This window comes from Euwallacea similis, chromosome 28 (genome assembly GCF_039881205.1).
Source record: "Euwallacea similis isolate ESF13 chromosome 28, ESF131.1, whole genome shotgun sequence".
NCBI lineage: Eukaryota > Metazoa > Arthropoda > Insecta > Coleoptera > Curculionidae > Euwallacea > Euwallacea similis.
The window spans coordinates 1,452,274-1,470,470 of record NC_089636.1 but is presented as its reverse complement, the minus strand read 5'-3'; the positions used below and the strand labels follow the sequence as shown (position 1 = coordinate 1,470,470).

Here is an 18,197-nt window from a genome sequence, read left to right as displayed (position 1 = left end):
TTGCCCGAAATCGTTCCACCCTGATATCCCAACCGCAAAACCTTATGGATAACTGAGCCGGCCCATTTTAATTAGACCGTTATGAGTCCGGGATATTTGCCATACGTGGTGGGAAGCATTTAATTAAACGGCAAGATACATATTTGGTGCAGCTTTTCTAAATTGTGCACATGTTGCACCTAATTTGCACTGAGCATTCCTCGCGTTTTAATGCTTCACAGCTTTTTATCTACTGCCCCAAAAATTTAAATCAAACCGGAGCATCGGCTAAATTGGCTAATGGAAGCATGAACAACAATTTGTAATATTGGAAAATATTATGGAATTTAGTGTTATTATGATGTTGCTGCACAAGTAATTTACCGAATTTAGATCCTTTTTTTGGGTTAGTTTTGATTTGTCATAATGGCTATATGCTATAAATACACCCTCGTTCCATAGACGCACTAGTATCGATATGCTCTAATATCCAGCAAGTGGAGGCTAACGTACGTATAAATGCTTAGCATTACCTACCCTCTTTTTTGGTGGTATGCCAATGCTAGACATATAGCTGAAGAAGTGATTTCCAAAGCTCTGGAGCTGATTCATGTGGTAAGAAAAGCTCTTGATCGTCTGTAAATCATTAGTTTTATATCTCTTTGAAAAGTACAAAAATAGATGCATTTTCAAAAATTTTGAGGCCATAAGGTATTCAAAATAGCCTGGACTTACCTGAAATTGTCCAACTAGTTATATATATAATTCTTCTATATATAATAATTTTCGAAACAATATTCTAAAGTGTTATGAAATATCTTTAAACTTGTTTTTATAGATTTATCTCGTTTAGATTAGACTGATTCAGGTTATTAGATTGACGACTCCCTTCTCTAAGTGCTTCTTGAGTTTTCTCAAGTCATCTTAAGTCCTCTCAAATTAGCATTCAAGTAGTTCTATAGACTCTTAAATGTTGCGATTTTATGCTACACATTTATGCACGTTCAGAGCTTTTTGAGATTTTGTAAATAATTTGAAAAGTTTTATGATGTTTCGAGGACTTCTTCTGTTTAATTAAACATGGAATTTAATTAAAAATCAGTTAAATATTAAATTATAAATTTAAAAGACAATAATAAATAATTAAATTAAATTAAGTAGTATACAAAAATTAAATAAAATTAGCATTTCTCTTGCTGGGTTAGCTCGTTGACTGCAGAATTTTCTTCTTCAAATCGTAGACCGACTACTTGAAATTCAATTCTTCAACTTTAATATCACAAATTCTCTTCTCTTATTCTTTAACATGGTCATCCTTTAATCAATGAAGGCGAGAAAAATATACAAAGGCTGAGCGCTTATGATGACCTCATACAAACCTTGAATCAAGGCAATGAGAAGACGATCGCTTAATGAGGAGTTCTGAATATCGTAGTGATTCTTCCTCTACAGATGATTTGTGTTGCAGGAATATTATTATTTTATTGAATAATCCTTTCTAGGATTAACACTAGCTTGGGCTGAATCCACAACCTCTTACATGGTATCTGAAGAAAATCTTTTGGAAGGTACTGCTGCACAAGATTTTAATTAGCAGCCAGAGGAAAGTTGATGATCTCGAACGGGAAAAGGAGAATGTCCTCCATGTGAACCATATTTGCTCTTTGAATTGATCAGTATTGATTGTGTACATGACGCCAAGGTAGCTATTTTCTGTTATTTTTAGGGAGCAACATAATATGCAAAAGTCTATATTTTCCTTGAGGATACGAGGGTGGATCAAATATAATCGAGATTTTTCGTTCTGAGCGTTTTACAGTCAAGGGTCAGTGGGGCGGCTTTAGGTAACGTTGTGGAGGAATGTCAGGAGAAGGGGGATCGGTTTTCCGAACTTCGCCGATCGCTTCAGGTCTCTGTTGCGCAATATCGGAGAAAGAAGTACCGTTTTCCGTTGCGCAGTGCATAATAATTAAATTTCTTTCTTGGGAAGGCATCAAGCCCGACAAAATCTTGCATAGATTGATAGCACAGTTCGATAATGAAATATTGTTAAGACCTCGTGTATTTGTCTGGCATAAGGAGTTCAACCAGGGCCGTGAAAAAGTTGAGAATGAAACTCACAATCGTCGCCCTCGGTCGAGTATTACAGAGAACAATATTCGTGCCATTCGTCAACTCGTGGAAGGAGACCGACGTTTAACCGTTGCCGAAATTTCTTTCGTTGTAGCAATAAGTTATGGGAATACTCAAGCCCTTATCATAGACCAGCTAGGGTTTCGTAAAGTGTGTGCCAGGTGGGTCCCTCGTCTTTTGACCGCCGAATAGAAGTTGGCATGTTTGCAGATTTGTGAGCGACTCTCAACACGGTTTATACAAGAAGGTGACTAATTTTTAGATCACATTATCACCTGTGATGAAACTTAGGTCCACCACTACATGTGCGAGTCCAAGCAAGCCAGTATGGAGTGGCGAAGAAAGGAGGATGTAGCCCCAGTGAAAGCCAAGTCCCGGCTTTCAGTTGGCAAAGTGCTTGTGACTGTGTTTTTTAATCGGTATGGTGTTTTGAACATAAACTCTTGAACATCCTCCATACAGTCCTGAGTTTTCCCCCTGCGATTTTTACTTCTTCGGACCACTCAAAGAGGCGCTGGGAGGCCACCGATTTGACAATGATGCAGCAGTAGAAGTGTATGTGCGCAATTGGCTGCTGACACGACCTTCTTCTTTCTACGATAAAGGCATCATAAAACTTCCAATACGGTGGGAAAAATGACTTAATAAAGGGGAGTTTATGTAGAAAAATGATACATACATCTTTTTTTGTTACTATGTATAAAAAACTTTGTATAAACAAAGTCTCGTTTATATTTGATCCACCCTCGTATTTCACGACGATTATCGGACCCTTGTTGCTCAAGTCACACCCCAGTTGCAGGATGTGTAGAATTTTGTTCCCTTCACGACTTCTTCTACCTCACTTAAGACATTCTACCCGTTTTAAACACTGCCGCTTTTAAACTCCGATAATTTTGCCCATATTAATAATAAACTCAAGCAGCATGCAAAATGTCTCCTGACTCTGAATTTCAACTCCGAGTTCATAGGTGAAATTTCCCTACGGAGCGATCCAGGCAAATAGATTTTTTTCTAAATTATGAATCTTATCGCTTTGTATCAGCTGGTACGTGCAAAATTCCTGGTGCTATAAATTCCGAAACGATTTTATCCGACTGTGATGGGAACATTTTTCCAGATGCACCCCGTGAAAATTGCCAGTTAAATGTATTGCTTAAAGCAGTAGTTTCATGTTCGAATTGTTTTCCAAAGTGAAATAAATCCTGGTTAGATTTAGAGAGTTGATTTGGAGCTTTTTGTCAGTGGGAGAAATTTAGAAGCTCGGGAATATAGGTGGTATTATCAGATTTTATTTTTGAAAAACAGTTCTCTTTTCCGCTTTTTCTTTACTTTTTCTCCATTTTTTCCACAAAATTATAAATATCCTTAGCTAAAACATCTGGTTGCTCAAATGCGGCAAAATGCCCTCCATCGGGGTAATAGGTCGCTTGAATCAATTTTGGGTACTTCATCTGAAGAAGAGATTTTGGTTGAATTGTCAGCTCATTCTTGAACAATGCACATGCAGTTGGGACCTCCGAAGGAATGCTGTAACACAATTTGCTTATTGCACACGTCACTGAATCCTCATGGCTCATACTTGTTCAATCCGGACGTAAACACCTCTTTATTGAAGTGTTCCGCATAAATCCTTTGAGAAGTCGTAATAGACCTTGAAACCCAATATATCATCACATTGTCCAATAGCTTGTCCAGGGTGTAACGTCTAGTTAAGCCACCGTCTTCCAGATTTTTCCATTCAGAATTAGTCCAAGAGGTAAATTTCTCCAAGATGTAGGCTGCGAGTCCTGCAGGACTGTCACGCAAACCGGCCCCTAATTTTTGAAATTCCAGTCAACATTACTTAAAAATGAATCATTTTACCAATGGTGTCTGGCTTGGTGGCTTGAATGTGCATATATCCAGTTTCCAATAATAAAAAGTTTGTGATTTTTTCCCCTATGGGAGTAAAGTAGGGGATTTCCTCTTTTTCCGCTATCAAGGATGGGAATGTTGTGCCTAAAATCAATTGAAATTTACTTCAAATCCAGTTACGTATAATCATTATACCCAAAAGCCATAATTTGAGGTGACATGAAGTCATCTCACAGACACACATGTTGGAGTGGGCTCCCAGGAGACTTTCTGGATAGAGCATTGACATGTACGTGAGGATGATAGCTCCCCAATCTCCTCCCTATCAAATGAAATTTTTAAGATATATTAAATATTATTAATATTAATAAATATTTATTTATTAAAATATTTAAATTCAAAAGACAAAGCTATAGAGCGTTGCTTTAAATGAAATTAGACTGCGAGGAGGAATCATATGAGATCTTGGAAATTGAGAGTGCTTGTCCTTAAAGAAAAACATTTTCACTATTTGGAAAACTGCGAGGCATATCACCATGCCGTTCACGCAAGTTTCTGAATTAACTTGAACTGACACAAATTATATCGCCTGTAAATAAGAAATTAATGGGCAATTTCGTGATCGTTCGCTTTAATAAATAACCTTATCGTACCTGAACATAGAACTTTTTGAATCCAATCCTATGCATCAAGTTCTTCATTATTTGCGCCACGCGCATTGGTGATAATCCCGGTTTCGTTGTAGCTTCAGAAAAACCATATCCAGGCAAGCTTGGGGCTATAACTTCGAAAACGACACTCCTGTCTAGATAAGCGAAAAGGGGAAATCAGTTTTGTGAGTTCTTTTTACTGGAAATTCACCTTTTTGAAGCTCAGTAAGCAGCGGGATTATCTCGTAAAACTCTCTTACAGAACCGGGCCAGCCATGGAGTAAAAGCACGGGAACAACCTTCAACTTTGCTTGTTTGTTTATTGTAGGCTTTACGTGGATGTAATGGATTTTTAAGCCTTGGACGCTTACGGTGTATTGGGGATACTTATTCAAGAACTGCTGCCTGTCGGTCCTGAAACAATACAATTAATTTCGAGAAGGGAGGCCAAAATAAAAAATTACCAGTTGTAACTGGTCTTCCAGTAATCAATGATGGATCCCAGAAGTTGCGAGTTCATGCCATAATTTTGCTGCACACCTTCCAATGCGGGCTGCAATGGTAATGTCCTGGCAAGTCGAAGTTTCAAATCGTCAATAATCTAGAAATATTCATCTAAATCACTCACAACCTGAATCAAATTCAGCGGCATAAACCTCATTGGAGATATCGATTTTGAAGGGCCTAATTGTAGTATCCTCCTTTGATGGATCACCTTTGCCCCACCAGGTATCTGGATATTGCGGTATCTCTTGAACGGTGAACTTATTGAATAATACATACCCTACAGTAAGGAATAAAAGCCCGACAAGGCCTTGCAAGATTAAGCCCATATTTTTGCACTAAGGTATTCCCACACAACAATTTTACCAACGAGGTATTGCTTCTACTAAGCTTCTAAGGAATATGTGTCACTCTATTCGTGCATACTGCGTGAACCGTAGTCGATTAAAAGTTGTTTACAATACTAAATAATTATAGTCGTGTCATGACTTGAACTGTGTATTCGAGATACTCAAGTGAAAAATAACTTGCCGGTTATTAATATTGATATAGCTTCAAGGAAAACATTTATGTCGCTATAGGTTAATGGATTTTACGATTTTCTCATTCAACGAGTAGATATATAATTCTATTTAGTTACAAAAGAAACTTCTAAAAGTTTTTTCAGATCTCAAAAATTTAAAGAAACGCGTTATAAACATCCAGTGAAATTCAGAAACCTGTCAGCAATATCAAGACAATAAAAATTCTTAAAGAACAATAAAACAAAACATGAAAAAAAATAATAATAAAAACATTAAATAAGGCAATAAAAAAATTAAATAAAACAATAAAAAATTAAATAAGACAATAAAAAATTAAATAAGGCAATAAAAAAATTAAATAAGACAATAAAAAATTTAACCTCTTGTAAGGTGAAATTAACAGAAAAACATGCCAGAAGTCTCGATAAACTAAGCAGGGATTCAAAACAATTGGCCACCGATATTTCATACCCTCCCACGTGAATTGAGAAACCAATCACCACCACTGCCAATTGTTAACAACAATGTTGGATCAAAGAAAACGAGAGATCAAGTGGAAAATAAAAATCGGAAGAATCCTCAGATTTTCCAAGATGCCAAAGTCCACAAAGGTCTGGACGTAACGTATACTAATCCATGCTAATCCTGGGCATTGCGAATGAACACAGATAGCGGTGGTAAAAGAAATTAGATAAAAGTAAAACCTGGACAGGAATAGAGCCAAGAAGAGAGGAAGTTTAGGAAAATGAAGGGAAAAGGATGTTGAGGAAAGTTGTTGACTCGAAAATTGCCCGAAAGAGAAGAGTAGAAGCTACTCTTCTAGATCTAAATTAACTGTGATTTTCTTTAAATGCTGTAGGTTTTTTCAGTCGTAAATGATTGAAGCTCATGGGGTCAAAGAATAAATGATCATAAATTTGACTGTCTCGAACTACTTTCCAAGAGTACAAAACACTTTACAATATTTAATACATTCTATTATGAGTAAATAATTTACTAAGTGCAAAAAAACAATTTTTACTAGAAATCGATTTAAAAAATTTATTAATCAATAATTTTTTCTACAAAATCATAAACATCCTTAGCTAGAACCTCAGGCAGCTCAAAAGCTGCAAAGTGTCCTCCATCCATATAATAATTCGCCTGAACCAAATTCCTATACTGCGTGTGCAGAAGCGATTTTGGATAAGTCCAAATATCATTTTTGAACACTGCACAAGCTGTAGGAACTGAAGATGGAATCCTAAGGGACAAGATATTTTACTCTCAGCAACCAGTTTTTCTTAAGCTACCCACTGATCAATTCCCAGTCCCAATGTAGCTGCATTCATAGTTTCAGAATAAAGTCTTTGCGAGGTTGTGATGGATTTAGTGATCCAGTAGATCATCACATTATCCAGAAGACTGTCCAAAGGGTAGCGCTTGGTCAAGCCTCCGTCCTCCAAAGCTTTCCAATCAGGATTTGTCCAGGTGGTGAATTTTTCCAGAATATAGGCGGCAAGTCCCACGGGGTTGTCCCGTAAGCCAGTGCCTAAATCAGTCAGCTGAAATGCAAAGTTTTAACAAACAAAGTGAGGTCTCACCGATTGTGTCAGGCTTTGTAGCTTGGATATGCATATATCCAGTTTCCAGTAGAGTCTTATAAATGTACTTTTCTCCTACAGGTGTGAAGAAAGGAAGCTCCTCTTCAGTTCCCAATAAGGAGGGAAAAGTAGTTCCTAATGATTGAAGATCAATGTTGTCCCAAACCAAATTATCACACCTTCCTACCCAGCAACATTAATTTTAGTTGACAAGACATCATGAAACACAGGCACGTATTTGAATGGACTCCTAATAGAACTTCTGGATACAAGACTGACATTTGAGTTGCAATTCCAGATCCAATGTCCCCTCCCTGTATATAAAACTTCTTGTACCCTAATCTGATCATCAGGTTCTTCATTATCTGTGCTTGACGAGCAATAGACATTCCAGGCTTATTAGTCGCTTCAGAGAATCCATAACCTGGCAAGCTAGCTGCTATAGCTTCGAAAACAATATTTCTACCTAAAGGTAATAAAGAAGATATTTCTTCTGGACTGTTCTGAAGTAAAAACCTTTCTGAAGTTCAGTTAAAAGAGGTATCATCTCGTAGTACTCTCTAACAGACCCGGGCCATCCATGGAGTAGCAGCAAGGGCAATACTTTAAGTGCATATTGAGGGATTAATTTAGGTTTAACGTGTATGTAGTGGATCTTCAAGCCTTGTACACTGATTGTGTATTGAGGAAATTTATTCAGGAATTGCTGTCTTTGAGTCCTGAAATTTTACAGTTAACTAATTTTACAGTCACAATCCAAACTTAATGGAAAATTATATTAAGGATTGCTGACCAGTTGTAATCTCTCTTCCAATAGTCGATGACCTTTCGGAGAAGCCTCGAATTCATGCCATAATTTTGTTGGACCCCTTCTAAAGGCGGCTGCAGGGGTATAGCATTGTCCAAGCGATATTTCAAATCTTTAAGTACCTGTAATGGATAGTTGCATACTGGATGGTTGCCGGAAATAATATACCCCGCACCTCTTTAGAGATATCGATTTTTAATGGTCTAACTTCAATATCTTCTTTTGAGGCATCCCCTTGGCCCCACCATGTTTCAGGAAATGTGGGAGTTTGGGTCGAACTCAACTTATTGTAAATCATGTAGGATATTCCTAAAAGGAAAAAGCCAAATAATCCTTGCCGGAGTCCCATGGTACACAATTGAGAGTCCAACTACTAGCAAAAAATAATACCCTTAATTACGTAAAATTACAAACCACTTATCTAATACTACTACTTAATATTCCTCATAGAAGATATGGACTGTACTTAGTAATTCAGTCACCGCAACACTAGATGTGAAAACGAAGAAATCGGGTTTTATTGACCGATAATATCAGAAATTAGTTATTTGTTTTTTCGTTATTTTTCTTTTTATTTCTCGTTATTACTCTTATGTTCTTGTTAGGGGAATCTGGGTTCAAATAGATAATTAAACCCGAAACCTTTTGAACGATCGTTTAAACTGAATTAAGCCTTTAAAATTGGTTGGACGGACCAAAAAATGGTCTTTTGGGTAGTTCTCACTCGATGTTTTTTTGACAAAAAATTAACTAGTAATACTAAATAACGTTCCAAATGATCACGAATTACTTGCTAAGTCCGACCCTGTTGGCACGTACTAGTCAATATTAAATGAAGTATAGAAATAAACAAGCCTCCTGCCAAAGATTGCTCCTGCTAAGTTTTATTTTGAATGCATGATAGTGTTTTGATCGTAAATTCCGCTATAATACGCGTTACATCATACGGATACACATAGAAGTATGTGATTGTTAGATTGAAAAGTCCGAGTCAGAAAACATGTAATTGAAAGGAGATAAGCAGGTTTGCAAACACTAGAAGGAGACTGCATGCTTACGATCACTTCAGACTGTGTCTGATTAGAAGCGTCTATTTATAAGTCTCGTTTAGAATATATATGCTATTTTAATAACATTTATTACACATTTCAGTCTTTATGCCAGGCACCGAACAAATTAATAATACAGGAAAACGTGCGAAATGCAAAAATGTAGCACGAACTAACCTGAAATAATTTAAGAGGAAAGCGTTATTTTGTTACACGTTCCCTTGAAAAATCAATTAAATGTTTGGGCAGTTAATGAGGGAAAACACCTTAAACTGTCGTTAAATCATACGTGAGGCGTAAAATTTGATGTTGATTTATAGGTAAAATTTCAACAGGAGGTGTAAAAAAGTTATCGAAAAAAAACGAAACTGACATGCTGTAGTGCCATATTTTTAATTAAAGAATGCGATAAAATCTGTAGAGAAATTATGGAGAGAGACCAGAGAGGTTACTCGCTTCATCGCTATGGCATAAACTTTTCTTTATTTGTAGACGAATTTTTTCAACCTGATTTGTAAAAACGTTACTTGAACTAACGCGGTAAAACAGCAATTTTGGGCGCATTTTTTATCAAAACATTTTAATAATTTTAATCACATTTGTAGAGAAAGTGAGAAGGGCCTAACCCAAAAGAACGCATGCGCTTGTTTTGCTAGACATCGCTAGGACTAGAATTTGTGTTAAAACTTAGACTAAAGTTTGTGTTAAAACTTTAGTCCTGGCGATGACTTTAGGCTTAAATATTGCTAGGACTAAAGTTTTAACATAAACTTTAATCCTAGCGACATCTAGATCTGCGCAGCCGAGGCGAAATTTCTATCTGACTTCGATTCACTCTGTAAAGAAACAAAGGAGAAAGACGAGTCTGGACTGACACGAACCAGAAATCGATGCTTCCTTCATCATTTTCACAGAAACATCTTATTTAGATATAAAATTTTTCAACCTGATTGCTAGAGAAGCTGAGGAACGAAACAGGCTTCACCGAACTTAACAAAGGAGCAATATTTTGTGGCATTTTTTATCGAAAAATTTAATCATAATTGTAAAAAAGCGACGAGCAACACAAAAACAACTCATTCGATATTTGTCCCAAAATTTTAATTTCAACTTTGACCCTGTGTTTGCCGGCAAAATTTCAACTTAACTTGAATAAAATTTATAAAAAAATTAAGAAGAGGAATCAATTAGAGTTAACGCACATCATTAAACAGAACATTAATAAAATTAATAAAAAATAATGTCAATAAACTTTAGAAATGTAACCCTCGCAAATCAAACGTTCAAAGTAGCTATCAGATAGGAAAAGAAAAGAGAAAAGTATGATACTGCCTGTACTAGCAAGTTAAAATTGAAAAAGATTTTTACGTTTCCTTCTTCGAAAAATTAGTTTCTTTCCAACATTCAGTATTTCTGATCCGATAATCTCTCACTAACAAAAAATAATTATATAAAAAATATTTTTAAAATATAATAAAAATAATAATTTACTACAAAAACTTTAACCACAATCACAACCGCTTCTACAGAATTTCAACTTGCTCAATAAAATCATATACATCCTCAGCTAACACATCAGGTACTTCGAATGCTGCGAAATGTCCCCCATCAGTGTAATACCTCGCTTTCACTAAATTCGTAAATTGCTTCTTCAGAAGGGAACTTGGGTATGACAGCAGATCATTTTTGAACACTGCACAGGCAGTAGGAACCGTGGATGGAATTCTATATGAAACAAAATCTGCATGTGACCACATTATCAATTGCTGAACAATACTGACTCCAATATTCCAGATCCCATCACAGCCTTGTTAAATGTCTCGGCATAAATTCTTTGCGAAGTGGTGATGGACCTGGTCACCCAGTAGATCATGACATTGTCCAGAATATTTTCGTAGGTGTATCGCTTAGTCAGGCCTCCATCCTCTAAGTCTCTCCACGCGGGGTTAGTCCAAGAAGTGAATTTTTCGACGAGGTAGGCTGCAAGCCCTACCGGGCTGTCTCGTAATGCAGTTCCTGAGGATATACAGAGAGTGAAGTTGCTACGATCATAAGTAAGTAAAAAGGAAGGTCTCACCGACTGTGTCTGGTTTTGTGGATTGAATATGCATATAACCCGATTCCAACAAAGTTGAAAACACCATCTTGTCTAAGATGGGAGTGAAGAAAGGTATTTCCTCTTTATTCGCTATTAAAGAGGGAAATGTCGATCCTAAAGAGATGAAAGCGTTAAAAATCTGAAGGCGCATTTTTAGAATCTGATACCTAATAAAAACATTTTAAGTTGACACGACTGCATCATGCAGAAACAGGAATTAGAGTGCGCTCCCAGTAAAACTTCTGGATACAAAATTGACATAAACATGACTACCGCAGAGCCCCAATCGCCTCCCTAATTGAATCAAAACTTTACCAGAAATCAGCTCTCAAAACCTGCAAACCTTACTTGCACATAAAACTTCTTAAACCCAATTCTGTGCATCAAGTTCTTCATGATTTGGGAGATGCGCACTACAGATAATCCGGGCTTACTTGTAGCCTCAGAGAATCCATAACCTGGCAAATGTGGGACTATAACCTCGAAGACGATATTTCTCCCTAAAAATATATAATTTTTGGGGGGAATAAAAAGTGTTAAGTGTTGAAACCTTTCTGAGGCTCTGTTAATAAGGGAATTATGTCATAGAACTCTCTTACAGAACCGGGCCACCCATGGAGTAGCAGCAATGGCAGCACCTTCACTTTGGATTGCGGGCTTAATTTCGGCTTGACATGAATGTAATGGATTTTTAGGCCTTGAACACTCACAGTATATTGAGGGAACTTATTGAGGAATTTTTGCCTTTCAGTCCTGAAATTCCCTGTTTATATTTTGTAGATTGTACATGTGCGAACTTACCAGTTGTAATCCTTCTTCCAATAGTCAATAACGGTTTGTAGTAGTTTTGAGTTAATTCCATAGTTTTGTTGAACACCCTCTAGGGATGGTTGAAGGGGGATGGCGTTGTCTAAGCGATATTTCAAATCATCGAGAATCTAATAATTTAAATTGCACAAGCTGAGAGAATGCTTAATATTATCAGATACCTCTTTGGATACGTCGATTTTAAATGGCTTAATCGCAGTTTCCTCCTTTGAGGGGTCTCCTTTTCCCCACCAAGTATCAGGGAAACTTGGAACTTCCGGCACATTATTAAATTTCTCGTAAATCACATATCCAACTGTTAAAGCTAGAAGCCCTATCAGCCCTTGCAAAAATAATCCCATCTTTAGGTTCTACCAGTATGACCACCGCCGGCAAACTACTATGTCAAACACCAGCATGCATGTAATATCATCCTTGGCCAATTTATCTTTAAATTATCAAACTAACAACACTAATACTTTTTAATAGGTATATGAGTCGTACACAGGAATATGAACTGTGAAGTTGTTGAGGTGCGTGTCTACGAATGTTTTAAGTACGGTCCTGAATCGATGAATTGCTAGTTTATTTAACGTTCCCACACATAGCTGAGCTGTTTTGAATGCATGTTTTACAACTAAAAATAGATTATGTAATAATATGCATATAATAGAGAGGTGCAGTAATATTTAATGAACAAGCTAAATTCGGTAGGCACTAATTATATGTGTATGTAGATAGGTAATTACGGAACAGTTTTTGAGCTGTGAATAGTGCCTGAAAGTTTCTTTTAAATGGTTTACCTGTATTGAACGCATCTGCTTCCGAGACGTAGCGATATCATATTTGAAATCCGACGATTCGATTTTTAGCAACCATCATCAACTTTGTTTTTTGTCATGGGCGTCGTTTTAAATTTTCGCATTTTTAAATTCAACTATTTCCCTGGTTACGATTACGTCTGTCAATGTTTTGCTTTGCAATTTGGAAAAAATATCAAATATCCTGATTTTGCAAAAGGTGCCTTGGGAATAATAAAATAAGAAACAACTAAATAAATAAATTTATAAGAGGTGCTTGAATGGTTCATCCTCCACTTCCAACCACAGCTCTATACAGATACAGATTTATACATGAGGTCGTCCAGAGGTCCCTATAAATAAAAATCTGAAGGGGCCAAATCTAGTGAACGTACCGGCCAACGTAGATCTACATTGTTTCAAATTACTCCAATCTTTAAAAAATGCACCAAACTCGGTTAATTTCTATTAAAAAATAGAACATAATTATGAGCTGGTTGTGATCTATGGAGTATGGATATTTTGATGAACGATGATTTCGAACCCACTAGTTGCAAAAACAGAATTTGTGATATTTTCATCAAACTGCAAGGCTGAACTTCAACATGTAAAAATCATCGTAATTAGAAAAAAGGCTGAATACAATAACATGAAAATTCAAGATGGCGCCCATAAAAAAAAACCAAATTGATGATAATTGCCGAAAATCAAAACGTTCGATTTCAAATATGACATCGCCTCGTTGTAGAGAAAAAAAAGTTGTAACGATGAAGTATCAATCATTTTAAATTACCTGACAAAATAACCTGAAAAACAAATAAAAACATTCCTGGAAAGTTTACTACGAAAGCGGTCAAGCGACTAAAAATTTTATGACCGTTATATGAGCAGCTTTAGAGGAGCGTGTCTTGAATACACTGTACAATTTCAAACCGATATTTTACTTAGACCTATATCATCCCATGTAAAACCATTCAGCAAATTTTATCAACAATTTCACTTACTTCACATAAAGAATCAGAAAAACAAACAATAGCTTATTTTCATTGAATGCTACCAGAACACCCGAGATGAATGTGGTGCTATTTCTTAGTTTCTTAATATCGCTATCTGTAATTATCATCAGAAAATTCAGGGCCATTCTCAGAAATCCACCTAATCAAGAACTATCTTTCCCATATCCAGCAATCACAATTCTGGGTCAATCTACTCAATGAACTACTCATTAACAAATTTTCCAAGCCATACCTTTTGCTTCACCACCAACAGGAAATCTACGGTTTCAGATGCAAACAAAAATTATTTAGACCTTCCTCAACTATATCATCTTCATTTTGAAAGCTCCAGTGATTACCAATAACTGGACAAAGGTTATAAATGCCACTGAAGACAGCCATATGTGCTGTCAGCTTTAGTATGATGATTCAGAGAAAGCGAAGATTGTCTTTATGTGAATATGTTCATCCCTGTCCTCGACCGGGTATGAAAAATATGTGTTTGCAACAGTCATTATCTTGTATGGACTGGAATTTCAAAGAAAGGGAATCACTCTAAATTACTAGTAATTTTTTGTATCTATGGGGGAGGATTGAGAAATGGAACAGCCAGATTTCAGACTTATAGGTCTGATTACTGGATAGGTGAGGACGTTATCTTGGACACACACAGTTACAGAGTACAGATCTTTGAGTATCTCTCGAATGGGGATGAAATTATTCCTGATGAATATTTTACTTAATATCATTGTACATGCTGAATATTGACTTGAAGGAAGTGCTGGATTGAAGGACCAAAATTTGACTCTTCAATGGACATATGAGAATGTCCATTTATTCGAAGAAGAAAAAGAAAAAATCACAATGCATGGTCAGAGTGCTGGAACTGTATTTTCTAGCTTCTATCTTTTGATGAAGTAGTTAGCAGATAAAAGAGCTTCCCAAAACTATTCCAGCAACTCTAATATCCAATCCAAGTTTATTCAGATCGGTTATAGTTATCACCGATCTGATATGATGGTATGATACTGGATATGATGGTATGATACCGGATATGATGGTCATAACTATGACTGATCTGAATGCCACTTTCAGTTGAAAGCGGTACTCCAATAAACATGTATTCCTTCATAGAGAATCTTGAAAAACATACAATACAATTGGCACAAGCCATTGACTCTAATATAACTTTAAATGCTTCTAGTGAAAAACTAAGAGACTTTTTGCTAAGCCGTAAGGGAAAAACTAAAGATAGCTGTTCCAAGGCTCCAAAGATTGCTAAAATTTCCAAATTTAATTAACAATAGGCTAATTCAGCTTTGTTCCAGGCTCAACCTGTAACAGTAATCGAGTCAAAAACTCCTTCTGGTAAAGTTACTGAGACGATGTATGAAATGTTTGACTCATAAGATTTTTCCAGAGTTCTAGTGCTCATGGGGATTCATGCAGAAGAAACTTTATTCATAGCATGCTGTAAGGAATTGTCTTAGTTTTTCAATTTATCCAGGAGCTTTATTTAGCTGAAAGATACCTGAAGAAACTTGGAGGTACGATTGCAGATACGTCCTTGGTGGTACCTGATATTTTCCCCCCTAATGAGAAGTTTGGTAAAAATAGAATTGTAGAGGCGATTAAGGAGATTTACCCAAAAAGTAGTGAAATTAGGAAGGAGCATCTAGGAAGAGTTGTGCGGGTATAGATCCTCTAGTCTTTTAGTACTATTTTATGTTCTGGTATAGCACTTTAGTGACCAAAGATTCCGCAAGTCAATTATCAGACAGGGAAAACTGTTATCCCAACACTTTCCTATTTACTTCTACCAGTTTTTCTATGATGAGGCTGTGGGAGGATAGGACGTTGTAGTTGAACGTATTGTATTTTATTGTATTTTATTATATTTTATCATATTTGTATTATATTTTCTGGTATTTTCTCTGATGCTAAAATAGCCCAACGTACACTTCTAGACGCAGAAGAAATAGAACACACAGAAGAGCTCTATTACGTGTTACCTAATAGGAGGCTGAGTGAAAGCAGCCCATCCAATGCCCTTACTCACAATAGGCTGATCCAGTTGTAGTCCAAGTTTGTCAAATATGGGTGATTCCCTCAGGCGATAATATCCACGATTTATTAGGATTTATTTTTGTTAAAAAAATCTCACCCTTGAGGCTGATCAACTGCTCCAAAACCCGACATGGCCGGTGATAGAGCCCACTGATTACAAATACCTCAACATCAGTGACTCATTGAGCATCGAGGTGGGCCCAAAGAAGGGCTTCTCGAAATGAGAAAATGTTTTCAATATTTATGGGCAAAGACCTTTTGATATTTATTAAAATTTTATAGAATAAAATATGAACTTTCAGCAAGCTTTATCATGTACTCATGTATTATTTAATTTCAGGCCGTAGTGAGCCAAAATAAATGAACCTCGTGTTAAAGCGGCCCCGATATAATCGAAACTGCCACTTACACCGATCACGGCAACAACTGAATTTATAATGGATTATATTCGTTTCTACAAAACTTTCTTTCGAAATTTTCTTTGTTATTTTAGGAAGGTTTTAATGTGCAGCGAATTTTCTACCTCCTTCAAACATTATCTGGAAAATAACGAGTATTTATGAAGAATGACGGACTGGAAAAGTTTTAATTGCTTTCATTCATCGTTAGAATAATGTCTTTTACACTACTCGTGCTGAATAAATTACCATCCCAGGATAAATTGCGCAATGAAATGTAACGGGAAAATAAAGCAAATGTGACCCCAACAAAAGGGAAGATATTGAGGTGCATTGTGTTTGATGGAGGCCACTTCCTAGTCACTCAAAATTGCAATTTCTTAAGTTCGAGCCTGGAAGCTTTAAGTTGTAAGATTTAACTCTAATCGGTGACTTTCAAATGAGGGAGAGGGTAATAAGGGAACAACCCTTAGATTCTTCTTAGAACAATAGCGATGCTCATTATACAGGGTGCCCGTTTCTGGAGCTTAGCCATGGGGACCTGGGCGATCATAATAGACAGGCAGACAACAAAAGATAGTGTTAATGCTCCCACATCGTAGAATTTACTCAAGCATCATTTCCAGGTTGTGAAACTGGAATTGCTGAGATTTTTAGATTTTTTATACTATAAAGTAAGAAGAAGTTCATAGAAAATCAAAGCTTTAATAAGAAAAATGATTTCAGCATTCTTTTTATCAACATTACCATGTTTTTCAAACTCGAAGATACCAACCGTATTGTTTATTCACAAGATAAAATTCTAGTTTATTCGCCTTGACTATAATTAGATTAGTGATAATAGTATTTCCTCCCGCACACAACTACACCTCATCCTCCAATCACCATGGTGAGCGAGTTGCTTTGATGCTTACAAGAGACTATTCCTGATTCTAAAAACCAAAGATGTGTTAATATTGAGTTTCGTCTGGGTTTACGCAAGTAAATATTTAATTTATTTATGCTAATCAAAATTGAATCTATTCGTTATACAATTTTTTTACTACTTCAATAACCTCTATTTCACAAACATGAAAGAGAATCTTCCTCTTATATCCAGCATATTTCTTGTAGATTTCGAGAGATTTTAGATTGCTTCAGCCTTAACACAGTTTTGTAGCTAGTTTATCCTTGTTGTGTGTGTGGAATTGCAGTTTTTTCTCCTTCAGTGTGTTTCCTAGTCGGGATTTAAATACAGAAATTGGATCCCCATAGTGGTACTAAGATGAGTCGTGCTCCTGTTCAGTTTCTTCCTCATTTTCCTGACCATACCATAGGGCTCATCTTTAGAATAAATCTCTAGATGTGCTCTAACATCCAGCAAAGTGGCCTTTCTAAGCTCCGTTTTACTTGATTACAGACGTACATGATTTAACATCCCGACTATCTCCCTTTTGAAGGTCTTTAAATTCTTTAAGGTAATGAGGTAACTATTTCTTAAGATGACTCAAAGTCACAATTGTTGCAGATTATTGAAATAATGAGTTCATTATTATACTTACGTATATTTACCTCTGGTATCTACGTTCAGATAGTAATCATGTCAGATCTCGCCATTTTGAGTCCCATCACCCATGTCTGGGGAGATTCACATCTGACTCCTAAAACTAAAGAAGAAGAGGATTAGGGAATATTACCAAATTTTTCGCTTGTTAGTTATTAAAAAAAATTAAATTAATAAACGGTAAACAAAGAACCAAAAATGTTATCTGACTGAATCAACAATCTATGTCTTGATTTGGAAGATGATAGCGCTGATAAGCAATTACGAAATTTTATATTTGTTTTGATCATAAAAATGTCTATCTCTTTTAGTCTAAATGACTACATTGTTAAATATTTGAAGCTCTTCGACTCGAGCTGAGTACTTGAAATTTTAACGTTATAATTTGGCATAATATGACAC

At 36.2% G+C, this 18,197-nt stretch overlaps 3 protein-coding genes and 1 pseudogene across 4 annotated transcripts; 1 reads left to right on the top strand and 3 right to left on the bottom strand.

Annotated features, from left to right (window-relative positions):
- Positions 1-3,382: 3,382 nt before the first annotated feature.
- On the bottom strand, positions 3,383-5,633 carry LOC136417419 (juvenile hormone epoxide hydrolase 1-like). The gene is made up of 8 exons (XM_066403097.1): positions 5,276-5,633; positions 5,084-5,220; positions 4,831-5,033; positions 4,623-4,774; positions 4,165-4,291; positions 3,979-4,113; positions 3,695-3,929; positions 3,383-3,642 (listed from the first exon to the last, which is right to left on the bottom strand). Exons 1-8 carry the CDS (start codon positions 5,450-5,452, stop codon positions 3,441-3,443), a joined length of 1,368 nt encoding a protein of 455 aa, XP_066259194.1. The 5' UTR covers positions 5,453-5,633; the 3' UTR covers positions 3,383-3,440.
- A 1,041-nt stretch (positions 5,634-6,674) lies between these two features.
- Positions 6,675-8,521, bottom strand: LOC136417403 (juvenile hormone epoxide hydrolase 1-like). Of its 2 annotated transcripts, none has more exons than XM_066403079.1 (8): positions 8,453-8,521; positions 8,214-8,347; positions 8,024-8,160; positions 7,747-7,949; positions 7,418-7,696; positions 7,231-7,365; positions 6,944-7,178; positions 6,675-6,890 (listed from the first exon to the last, which is right to left on the bottom strand). In XM_066403079.1, the coding sequence occupies exons 2-8, from the start codon at positions 8,334-8,336 to the stop codon at positions 6,692-6,694; spliced, it is 1,311 nt and encodes a 436-aa protein (XP_066259176.1). In that variant the 5' UTR covers positions 8,337-8,347; positions 8,453-8,521; the 3' UTR covers positions 6,675-6,691. The 2 variants fall into 2 exon arrangements, with proteins under 2 accessions (XP_066259176.1, XP_066259175.1); XM_066403078.1 differs by having other exon boundaries at positions 8,214-8,411; positions 8,473-8,518.
- A 2,035-nt stretch (positions 8,522-10,556) lies between these two features.
- LOC136417433 (juvenile hormone epoxide hydrolase 1-like) lies at positions 10,557-12,395 on the bottom strand. The gene is made up of 8 exons (XM_066403113.1): positions 12,175-12,395; positions 11,987-12,123; positions 11,736-11,938; positions 11,534-11,685; positions 11,353-11,479; positions 11,165-11,299; positions 10,869-11,103; positions 10,557-10,812 (listed from the first exon to the last, which is right to left on the bottom strand). Exons 1-8 carry the CDS (start codon positions 12,352-12,354, stop codon positions 10,611-10,613), a joined length of 1,371 nt encoding a protein of 456 aa, XP_066259210.1. The 5' UTR covers positions 12,355-12,395; the 3' UTR covers positions 10,557-10,610.
- Positions 12,396-12,504: 109 nt separating this feature from the next.
- On the top strand, positions 12,505-16,126 carry LOC136417359 (carboxylic ester hydrolase-like; annotated as a pseudogene).
- The last annotated feature ends 2,071 nt before the right edge of the window (positions 16,127-18,197 follow it).